This window comes from Brachyistius frenatus, unplaced genomic scaffold (genome assembly GCF_029030835.1).
Source record: "Brachyistius frenatus isolate BFR_SWC_R1_liver_20210118 unplaced genomic scaffold, ASM2903083v1 Contig_228, whole genome shotgun sequence".
Lineage (NCBI taxonomy): Eukaryota > Metazoa > Chordata > Actinopteri > Embiotocidae > Brachyistius > Brachyistius frenatus.
In genome coordinates, this window is record NW_027210827.1 from 1 (window position 1) to 12357 (window position 12357).

Consider the following 12357-nt stretch of genomic DNA (forward strand, 5'->3'; position numbering starts at 1 on the left):
GATGTATCTGATGGAGAAAGACTCTGCATCCCAAGACGATGAGACGGACCAAGACGGAGACCTGAATGAGAACCATGAGGACAAAAAGGGCAGAGCCAACTTCCACAGCTGCATTAGAGGTAAACTTAATCATGGATTATACAAACCTGGATCTCACCTCAATCTCCCATTGCTGAATATCGTATTGTAATTTTCTGATAAAATGGTATACAGTATATGTTTGATTATAAACACTCATTGACAACTTAAACAAACAGGTTAATAATATTTTGAATTTGTTGCATTCATCTGTGTGTCTAATAACTCCTTGCAGGGATGAAGAGATGCACTCACTGCGCGTCTGATGTCTCTACTGATGAAACATCATCTGTGGTCAAAGAGGTTAGAGCTGGTTTAAAGGGTCGTTCATCCAAATTCTAAAAAACAAAAGTCAAGTATAAGAATTGTTGACCGGGATTAGATTTATATTTTGAATTTCTAGAACATCACAATCAAAACTCCTGTCATATCCATTGTAAAGGTGAAATAGAGAAAACTAGCATAAGTCTGTCGAGTGTGAAATGGTCCGTAATCTGTCTGTCCTCTTCTGCAGGGCAGCTGCAGCCAACTGACCGAGGTGTCCCTGGTCTTGGGAAAGGTCTCGGATGAGCTGGGGGAGATTGAGAAAACAATGAGTCAACTCAGCAGCAGGAAGACCGAGAAGAAGCGTGGTTACTGGACCAGAATGACTAAAAAAATCAACAAGATTTTCTTAATTTGTTACGTCACAGCCGGCACTCTGTTTTTAATTGTTATGCTTTTACTGTGGAGCCTCCCCTAAGACAAACACCAGTGAAGTTAGAAAACATGTTTAAATGATTGTTCATTGAGTCTGTCGTCCGAAAACATTGTTCTAATAGCCTACATGTTATAGCCTGGAGTCCGATAAAGACGTGTGTTGTTTCTTGTATAGATACAGTGTGTAGTCCTTCAGACATGTTGTTGTATGTTTCACACACTTCTCCACATCTAACACTTACATGTACCAAATATTAGCCAATGACAGCAGTGTGATTGCATGCAATTTAGTAGTCTTTGAAAAGTCGTATACACAACGAAAAATTTGTAAGAATAGAATTGTGGCCTTGTGGTTTTATGCCTCTGCAAACTACTTAAGCTGTAGTTTGCATCCATATCTGTGCAAACTCGTGTAGTGAAGACTTGGAATGAACCTTTGTATGTGTCACATGTCAGGCCAATAAAGCTTTTTGACATCAGATAATGCTTCCAATATACTGTATGTGTTGCTGCAAAGAAGAAATAAATTTGACCTTTGACAACTGAAATCATATCATTTTATCCTTGAGTCCAAGTGAACATTTGTGCCGAAATTGAAGAAATTCCCTCAAGGTGTTCCTGTGATATTGTGTTCACAAGAATTACACAGGCATGAGGTCACAGTGACCTTGACTTTAAACCTTTGACGACCAAAATCAAATCAATTAATTGTTGAGGGAAAGTAAACGTGTGTGCCACATTTGCAAAAAACTCCCTCTAGGCATTCCTGAGATATCATGTTCACGAAAACAGTCTGACGGACTAGATTTGAATCAATGGAGGAACATTCAAAGGCAGATATTTACATACAGGGACTGTTATGTAAACACGCTTCTCCATCACAATCATCCAAAAGTCTTCCAGTAGGTAGAGAGACTTATCATGTATATCAATACATTTTTACTCATTAAAGCATAAGGTAAACTTTATGATATGTTCCAGTTTGTAACAATGAGCAGTTTTTATTCTGATTTCAAATGCCTTCAAAATCTCAGGAAGAAAACAATTCTGCAGCTTTGAGGAAAGCAGCTAGTTAGGATATATTAGTAGTACAGATTTATGTCATGGGCCTTTAAAAATTTTTACTCGGACTCTAATGAAACTCTTATAGATGTGTAGGGTTATTTTAAGATAAACTAAAAAAAAAAAGAAGGAAGCATGAACCTTAAATTAAACTGAATTTGACAGATAGCCTGTGACCTTTTCCTGCTGCTTTTTTATAGATGCCTTGATGTAGCCAAACGAAAATACTTTCAATCAATGTAATTTTGAAATGTGGACATTAAGTGTAAGGAAAGTACTCATTTCCAATATCCTATTGAAATATTACACTGTAGGCTGCATGAAGTGGTTAACGTCAGTGCAACAATTTAAAAAGAAACTGTTTGCATTTGCTATTTCCTGCAAACAGTAAAGTGCCAGTGTGGACCCAGTCCATTTAGAGCTTGTAAATTATCAGCAGAAAAGATTTGATGATTGATGAGATTAAACAGCTTGTTTTTACCTCCAAATAAGTTTCAGTAACTGCTTGTTCTGATGGAGCTCTGTTGGTTCCTTGTGCATTTAACAGCGGTTTTTGTTTCTCACATCTTGCTCTTTTGAAAGATGAAGATAAGCACTTACTAAAAGCCTTCTCACCCACATCCTGGTTTTAGCAAAACTGATGTGGAAATGTTGACTGCCCAGATTTAGATTTTAGACTTTATTAATCCCACATTGGTCAAATAAATGGATGGAATTGTATATATTGCAATTACCGAAGGCCTGCTGTTTGCAAGTTTTGTAATAGTCCAGCCTTGAGGTAACAAATGCATGGACTAGTTTTTCAGCATCATTCTGAGATCCTTTTAGTTGGAAAGCTACGATGATCAGCCCACAACCAGTTGAGTGCTATAAGGGTGTTGGCAGTTCCTGGAAGGTTTCCCCCTTCAAATAGAGGGCAGTGACATTATTGCAGCAGGAAACATCTCCAGACATCACAGAGAGGATCTGGGTGCTCACTGACCTCTCGCAGCTGTCATGTTTGCAGGTTTTTTCTTTCTACTCTTTCTCTCAGGTAAGATGATATCATTTTGTGTTACGCATGCTGGTGTACTCTGAGAATTCAGTTTATTTATTTTTACCAGTAAAGTCTTTAAATGTAATGGCAGATGCTTCACGCTGCCACACAGTTCTCGTGTGAAATGTGTGTTTTTGACAAACTTCAATTTCACAATGGTCACAGTTGTGCCAAAAACAGAAATGTAGATAAGGACAAAAAAGGACTTTTGTCAGTCAAATCTCTGTTGCCGCCCAATACAATGGTGGTTGACTGTACAACTATACAATCCTATGGAGTCATTGCATTATCAGAGAGCGTCCTATATTTCTTTGTTAAATAACCTTTGGAATTTTTAATTTGTTTTAAATGAGAAAACATGATGGGGTAAAACACAAGTAGGTAGGTGGGCCTGGCCCGTTCATTGTTCGTTACTGACTAAATGTTTTCTTTTAGGAGGAAATACCAACGGTTCAGTGCCCAGTGATGGTCAAAATGCATCCAATCAGAGCATCTTTGTAGGAATTTCAGGTACAAAATAAACACTCAAGTGCACTGAAATGAAACATACATATGCAATATGTGGACATTTTTGAAAATAAAAATGAAAATTTCCTCTGCCAAAGATGGTTTGTTTATTTGTGTTTCTATGTCAAAAACTTGATCAAAAATTGGAGTAAATTATGGAAGTACACATGAGGATTTTTTTTTATGATTAAAAAAATCAAACCAACATACAAAATCATAATATCACAACTACCCTTCTTAAGTTGATTATATTTCTAAAAGATAAATAATGAACTTAAAAGATAAATAAATCACTCGCTTAATCATGACACAATATGTAAAGCAGGAATTGTATATCTATGGACATAATATTTAACGAGAATTGTTACCTCTTGATGATGATCAAAAGAAGTTAAATCAGAGCTCTGAGGAAATTCCAGGTCGATAACAAACAAACAAGTCGAGTGCATGTGTCAAGAAGTGAATAGTTTTTGTTGTGGATTGTAGTCCTGGACAAAAACAAAGTTGAGAAAAGTCTTGAAGGAAATGACAGATGTACTCATGAGCAATGTTTTACTGTAACTTGTTTTTTAAATCCCAACGGTGCAGCCCATAGTACAGACAATATCAGAGCTATGCTTATTTGGTTGACTCTGTGTTTAAAAAATGGTATTAAATCATGATACAACATATGAGGCAAGAGGTATTTATGCATGGAACAGATATAAATTAAGACCTGTGTACTTTTTTCTGACAGGTGGAAATACCACTGTGGAACCAGAGTCTGTTGATTATCGTGACGATGATCAACAGGCAACGACTCAGAGCTCTAAGAAAATCTATGGTACAAAATAAACACAACAACAATAAAACAACAAGTTAACAGAAGTGATACATATATAAATATACAGTATATAAGATTTGTTTTAATGAGTAGTAAAGATATTTCTTTGGTCACTAATCAAGCTATGTCAAAATCTTGCTGAGAATTTGGAGGAAATGAAATATACGCTCATGATGTATTAAACCCTTTCTATTTTTTTATCTGTCAGATGATGAACGAAAGCGGAATAAAATAGGTAAAAACTTTCCAAAGCTTTAATGAAACTGTTTGTCTGAATGCGTATTCCTTTATCGGACCAATGCATTGTCACAGTTAAACAACAGAATAGACTATTTGAGTTAGTTTTAGGTATAAAAATTACATTTACGAAAACATTTTTATTTATGTTTGTCGAGTAAGTTATATTACATTTACTCCGTCTAAAAATAACCGTGGCCTGCAGGTCTGAAAAGTGACGCCAATGCAGAAGTGCTTTCAGGTGCAATACCATTGAGAGGCTATTTCCAAACACCTTTGGCTCAATAGACTGCCATTCAACTCAAAGTCAATCATTTCTTTTCCAGCAGTCATTATGGAGTTATTAGCTAAATTCAGTCCTTCAGATCAGTGTTGAACTGTTGGGTTATTTTCTATAATGTTGAAAGGTTCAGGAAATAGCGATATTTCAATTGCAACATTAAATGTATGTTCAACCAATCTCCGCAATATTTGCAGGAGCCTGCAGTTTTACAAAATAAAAATAAAAATTCACAAGAATGGGACATGAAATGTATGTGTGGACAAATGGACATGTTTGCCAGATATCAGATGATGGACTTTTTTTTTTTTCTTTCCTGTTTAATTAATGAACTCTGATACAGAATTTCTCTTGAAATCTTTGCAGAACGTGACCTTAAGGAAGGCAAAAAGTGTATGTTGTACTATGTAATAAACTACCTGAACCTGACCAGAAATAAAAATCTCTACACCATGGCTCGGCCTATTAAAGACCACCGCCAGACTACAACAGTGTCCCTCTTCATGGATTGTCCACACAATCCTAGATGTGGTAAGCTGTTAAAGCTGTTTTATGCTCGTTTTTCTTTGTAAAAGTAATGAATATTTTACCATACTATTGCCCCAAATTGGGTTTTTTTTGGTCATGAAGCAACTTTCAAATGTAGGTGTCGATCATTTTGACATTTATTGGTATTTTTAGGTTTTGCAGAATTTAAAAAAAAAGTTGTATCTATACACTTGCAAACACTACTATCTTGAAATCAAAATTGAATTTGACATTCACGAGCAAGAACCACTGCCTCAATTAAGTATTAACAGAATTTATTGATTATGATATGGTGGAATACGATGGAGCTGGGTAAAGAAACTGTGTTTGGAGAAGGCTTAATGGAGAATCCACTGCGGCTCACGGACCTCCACATCCCCAAAAAGCCTTCCTAAGAAAGCAGTGATGACTAAGCCATGCGCAGGTCTTGGAAGTTGTGACGGCTGTGGAGCAGCTTGGAAGCCCATCAGACCATAACCATGATAAGGTGGTCTGGGACTCCTCTGTTTGGGGAAGACACGGCTGGAAGGAGTGGCCAGTGAAGGAAGTCGGGGGAAAATCCAACATGATGAAAGTGGGGGTGTAAGCAGGCACAAATGGAGACGTTGCCGGATTTCATGGCGAAGAAAGCGTGACAGGATTTGTAACTGCAGGTTTATGTGTTTGTGGCTGGCAGAGGATTAGATGTGGATGTATTGAAATTGAATATGGGAACCACGTTGCTGATTAGGTATGTCTGCTTTTTAGAGTGGAGCCAGCAGTCCTTGTAAAAAGAGGTAAAGGTCGGATAACCAGAGGTGACAACTTAGAACAAATTGGTTGACAAAGAGTGAACTCAGCATTTCACAGAACACGGAAGAAAGCAGCAAGAACGTCAGTTCCTGAGCGCATGGCAAGCATCTGGGCAAGCAATCTGGTCACGGGGGAGTGCTTAAGCAGGTGAAAGAGGGCACCCGCTTTTGTGCCAGTGACTTTACAGATAGATGATCCTCCTCGAGTGGAATCTCAGATGTAGGACGGTTGAGGTTTTTGTTTTTTTGCTGCAACTCTCCCGATGGCAATTGGAGGGACTTTGGTGAAAGCGGAGTTTGTGGGTTTGCTGAATGGTGTGAAGACCATCTGCTGAGGCGAAGAGGACATCGATGAATGTTTTGAGGATAAGGTTAATAATGGCGCCAATTCCAATGGCGGCATGGAGTTCTGTGGGTCTGAACGGACAACGAGAGCAGACAGATGTGCCGGAGGGGCGGATATTCATAGACGCATGACCGGAAGGGGAGTGTTTGAAGTGTGGTCCTGCTCCCGAAATTCAGATCTTAGTGTAACAGTCACAAGTCAAAAGTCACAAGCGTGTTCTTTGTCATTTTGAATGATTGCCAATCACCAAGATTACCTGATACAAGTCTGTCAGAGGAAAAAAGAAGTGAGTAGTGAAAGAAGAGAGGAGAGCCATGATTTTTTCAGAAAGTAGTTTCTTTTTTGAGGCTGTGATCAATGAATGGTAACCATCATTTGCAATGTCATTCGGCATATAATTGTTTACCTAAATGAAATTATACCAAATTTAAGCTTAGTGCAATTTATTTGCACAAAACTTGATTTAAGAATATGATCTAATTTGTCAACTGAGAATGACATTTGGGAAAATAAAGTATTTAATAATACAACTAATGCATTGACATGCATGTGTTGTTTGTAGTATTGTACGATATGAAATCTCATGTTAGTTAACTTGGATTTTATATTACAATTCTTGTAGTGTTATGTTTTATGACACTTTTGCTGTGTGTATTGTGAATTGGGCTGCTGGAAAGATTTTCACACCTATTATGTTTCTACGTTCATAGAGAGAGAATGACCAGACTTTCATTTCTCGTGTTCAGATTGAAACGGTGAGTTTGCTCTCTGAGAAAGACTTACTTGCTCTGAAATGGAGAAACAGATTATTTCCATTAAATTTGATCTTCTCAACCTTTCTTTCTCTTTTTTCTCCTCTCTTTTACGCCTCCTGTTTGGTACCTGCACCCCAATTTTTCTTGCACAGTTTTGGCACAACAACTTCATATCCTGGAATTTGGACGATTTTTGTGGAATCGACCATATATACATTCCTGCTCAGTCTTTGTGGAAGCCAGATATAGTTATTGAAGAGATGTAAGTTTTAAATGTGTTCACACACTCTCACTTACAGATTTGCATACAGTTAAAGCAGTAAAATAGAGCGTTATGTTATAAGTCTGACATACAAGGGTGGATCAAGACGTCCTGAGATTGCACCTGTTGTGCCTGAGTAATGTGTACCTCCGTGATGTGCATTGAGCACAGATAAGCTCTAACCTATGTGAGTAAGTACTCCAAGTTTCGTTACTTGAGCAAAATTAGTACCCGAATTTTGCATGTTTTGCTTGAGAGTGCTTCAGAAAGTCAACAGCAATGAGCCGGGCAAGATGTTTGAGTGACATTTGTGCGACACAAGGGGCAGAACGTCACTGTCCAAAAATGAAAAAGAAGCATCAGGTCAGAAGGGTTTTTGTTGACATTCACAGAGTTGTGCACTGTGAATTTGTCCCCCAGAGTCAGACTGTCAACACCGATTTCTACTGTGATGTTCTGAGGCGTCTGAGGAAAGACATTCAGTGCAAACCACTTGAATTGTGGCGTGATGGCACTGTGGTTCTCCAACATGACAAAGCGCTCACTCACAACGGTTTGAAAAGATAAAAGTATTTTCACTCTGAAAGACACAATTATCACTTCCCACAACCCATACTTACTGGATTTGACTCTCTGCCACTTCTTTTAACTTAACAAAAAAAAAATTGCCTCAAGTTTCAGCTGCATGCAGAAATCACAGAGCACACAGACCAGGGCAAACAAAAACATGCAACTCAGAAGCTTGTATTGATCAAGTGAGGAAATTGGTGTAAATTACTCGGTAGGGTTAAAGCATCCTCCTGCTCTGTGCCCGTTACGGTGCTAAGGACCGTTCACGTGCAACAGAAGTAGCCTCCCTGGATGATTGGGGGGGAAAAAAATTGCTAATTATTTCATTTTAAATTAAATCTACAAAACAATAAAGCGGTCTGAACACTTTCTGAAGGAATTGTATTCGTGCATCATTCGTGAATGTGTGATGGCACATTTTGAGCACAGACATTGTCAGACATTTTTTTTGTAAAAAAAAATCTAAAACAGAAATGATTTATCATGCAAAAAACATTTTTAATTGATTTAATTGAGAAATTGCTCGAAAGTTTTCCTGTGAAAAACAGTAATTGTTTAGAGCTCAAAATACTGTAAATTATAATTTGTGAAAAAATATTTGCAAAATTGTTGGAACAAGCAGACATGATATTTTCACATGTTGGTATAGTTTTATATATTTAAAGTAACAAATTTGAAGAAAATAAAGACTTCATTGTACCATAACTTGAGTTTGTCTTTTAGAGCATAATAGATGCTATACTATGTGAGCTCAGTTTGACCTGATGTGTGTATTTGTTCTCCTACAGGCTAGAGAAGGACAAATTCTATCAGAGTCCTTATCTCAGTATAGACTGCAACGGTTTGGTCCAATACACACAGGAGCAGGTGGTGCGCAGCACCTGCAAGATGGCCGTTTACAAATTCCCCTTCGACATTCAGAGATGCACCATCTCATTCAAATTTCTCTTGTACTCTGGTGAGTCCTGTTCACAAGTGCTTTCATTTGAACAGTTCATTAGATACCGCCCTGTGCATTCCTCCCATGATGATCTGCTAAGAAACCTCACATTTCTTTTTTCTTTTCCACCTCAGATGAAGATGTCAAAATTGAAGTCTCTGAAAGTCAAAACACGATCACAGAGCATTCTCGCGAGGCAATTGTTACGCAGTACGAGTGGATTTTCATCGATATAACCGTCAACAACAAAACTGTTTCCGATCAGTTTGACCAGACTAAGATTATTTACACCGTAAGTATTTCAGGATACATACACAGAAATTGAAACTGCCATTTTGCAGGTTCCACTGTGTGCCAAACCAAGCCTGGCATCCAACATATCAGTAACTTTACCTTGCTGTGCCGACCAGAGGACAAACACTTGACTGCTTGTGTTTACGGCATGGTTTGGCACGACAATCCCCCACCCCTTAAGAAAGCATGTGTACTTTATTTGAGTATATTGTATGTTAATACTTTTCTCCTTTGGCAAAAATTGCCGAATTGCTGATTTACTTAAATGCTGATTTAAGTGGTTTGTCAAACAGAAGTAAGACGATCAACCAACTGACGCATTATTATATAGATCACCATGATGAGGAGGTCTGTCCTCTATATCGTCAACTTCCTGCTGCCTATCTTCTTCTTTTTCTGCCTGGACTTGGCCTCCTTCCTGATCTCTGACAGCGGGGGCGAGAAGCTCAGCTACAAGGTCACTGTGTTGCTCGCCGTCACAGTGATGCAGCTTATTCTCAATGACATTTTGCCCAGCTCGTCAGACAGGGTCCCTCTTATAGGTAAAGAAGATCAGAATCTTTATATGAACTAGAGCAGTAAATACTGACCCATTGAGGAGATACTTGTCCACGTTAACGATGCTGCTTGCTCCCTTCAGCGATCTACTGCATTGGGATCTTTGCTCTGATGATGCTCAGCCTCATGGAGACAATTTTGGTGATGTATCTGATGGAGAAAGACTCTGCATCCCAAGACGATGAGACGGACCAAGACGGAGACCTGAATGAGAACCATGAGGACAAAAAGGGCAGAGCCAACTTCCACAGCTGCATTAGAGGTAAACTTAATCATGGATTATACAAACCTGGATCTCACCTCAATCTCCCATTGCTGAATATCGTATTGTAATTTTCTGATAAAATGGTATACAGTATATGTTTGATTATAAACACTCATTGACAACTTAAACAAACAGGTTAATAATATTTTGAATTTGTTGCATTCATCTGTGTGTCTAATATCTCCTTGCAGGGATGAAGAGATGCACTCACTGCGCGTCTGATGTCTCTACTGATGAAACATCATCTGTGGTCAAAGAGGTTAGAGCTGGTTTAAAGGGTCGTTCATCCAAATTCTAAAAAACAAAAGTCAAGTATAAGAATTGTTGACCGGGATTAGATTTATATTTTGAATTTCTAGAACATCACAATCAAAACTCCTGTCATATCCATTGTAAAGTTGAAATAGAGAAAACTAGTATTAGTCTTTCGAGTGTGAAATGGTCCGTAATCTGTCTGTCCTCTTCTGCAGGGCAGCTGCAGCCAACTGACCGAGGTGTCCCTGGTCTTGGGAAAGGTCTCGGATGAGCTGGGGGAGATTGAGAAAACAATGAGTCAACTCAGCAGCAGGAAGACCGAGAAGAAGCGTGGTTACTGGACCAGAATGGCTAAAAAAATCAACAAGATTTTCTCAACTTGTTACGTCACAGCCGGCACTCTGTTTTTAGTTGTTATGCTTTTACTGTGGAGCCTCCCCGAAGACAACAAATAGTGTGTTTAAGTCATTGTTCACATTAGTGTACAATTAGTCCACAACTAATACATCAAAATGTCCCATTAATGCCTTGTGAGGCTTCAAACTGACTTGTTAAAAATTTAATAGTTGTAAATGTAATAAGATCCCCACATTGATGATGAACCTATAATGCATCATCAGAACTACACAGACTCACTGGGGCAAAATCAAGAATTTTTTTTAAATTTCTGATGACTAACAGCAGATTCTTCTGCTGTTCATGATGTCTATCACAGAACCCCAGCAGTGAAATTATCACAATAATCTGGGATGAATTTGTACTACTCTTTTATGTTGTGTACCTCAAACACTGCACATACAACAACAACCAATGTCAAATTTGGTGGTGGTGACCAATTCTGAGCTAAAATTGGATTTAATTTGTTCAATTGTGTCTTCTTTTTTTCCTCAATGTTATAATGGACACATTTCCAATGTTGAAAATGTCTTTGTTGAATGTTACATTTGTTCACTTTTCACTACACAACGATTGAGCTGTGTTCTTTTCAGCATTTGGCATTAACACGGAAGTCTTTAGCTGCAACGTAAAAATATTTTGCCAGCACGATCAATCAAAACTTAAAGACGTGTCTTATTACTTGTGTACATGTGCAGTATGTAGTCCTTCAGCAGTGTTATTGTATATTTCACACACTTCTACACATCTAACACAGATCGTATACTCATTATTAGCCAATGACAGTGTGATAGCATGAGTTGTAGTGATATCTATGTATTTAATAAGCAATATAGGCAACACTAATGTTCAATTATCTTTCAAATACATACCCAAAATAGATTTAAATGTGTATTTTAATGGAAGGGTAGCTGTTTGGAAATATAAGGCAATATAGTTTAACATGTCTGTTTGAGTAATAACAAAAATATACTATGATACATGCTTTCATCATTGGCTCCGCCTACTCAGCCAACGCCGCCGCTCTTGTTGCAGTTTCAGTTTCAACCGTTTGTTCGCCGGCTCAGCACATGCTCTGCCCATAGAGCATTATGTATTCAATCGGCTCGCATGGGAACCAGTTTTAAATACTCTGTATAAAGTAGAGAGATTTACCTGGCGATGATAGACTTAATCATCACTTATTTGGCAAGTGCTTGAATGTAAAGGATGTGTATGTAAAATTTGTGCACTGTAGATTTAATGCCTGCTGTATGTCTGTTAGGTGATTTTTCAGGGTTATTCTACATACTAATGTATTCACATGAAAAAAGTCCTGTCATCTGGTGTTAAAATCCAACTGTATACAATAAACTATGTAAAACAAACTTTTATTCTTTGTCTCTCCTTTTTATTGTACTCTGTGTGTGTGTGTGTGTGTGTGTGTGTGTGTGTGTGTGTGTGTGTGTGTGTGTGTGTGTGTGTGTGTGTGTGTGTGTGTGTGTGTGTGTGTGTACCACCAGTGGGGGGGGGAAACACACACAAACAAAATGATCTGAATAAATGGACAAAACATATGAAGGCAGATATTTTCATACAGGGACTGTTGCGTCAACACACTCCACAATAATAATCCAATAATCCAATCCAAAGAGTGGAAAAACCTTTAAATTTTTACTGTATAATCTATGTTACT

General features: G+C 38.0%; 1 protein-coding gene across 1 annotated transcript; it reads left to right on the forward strand.

The window, feature by feature from the left end:
- The first annotated feature begins 6304 nt into the window (after positions 1–6304).
- On the forward strand, positions 6305–12016 carry LOC138633620 (5-hydroxytryptamine receptor 3A-like). The gene is made up of 9 exons (XM_069719965.1): positions 6305–6340; positions 7098–7142; positions 7295–7404; positions 8763–8932; positions 9049–9206; positions 9540–9750; positions 9849–10028; positions 10223–10290; positions 10502–12016. The coding sequence occupies exons 1-9, from the start codon at positions 6305–6307 to the stop codon at positions 10739–10741; spliced, it is 1218 nt and encodes a 405-aa protein (XP_069576066.1). The 3' UTR covers positions 10742–12016.
- Positions 12017–12357: the final 341 nt, after the last annotated feature.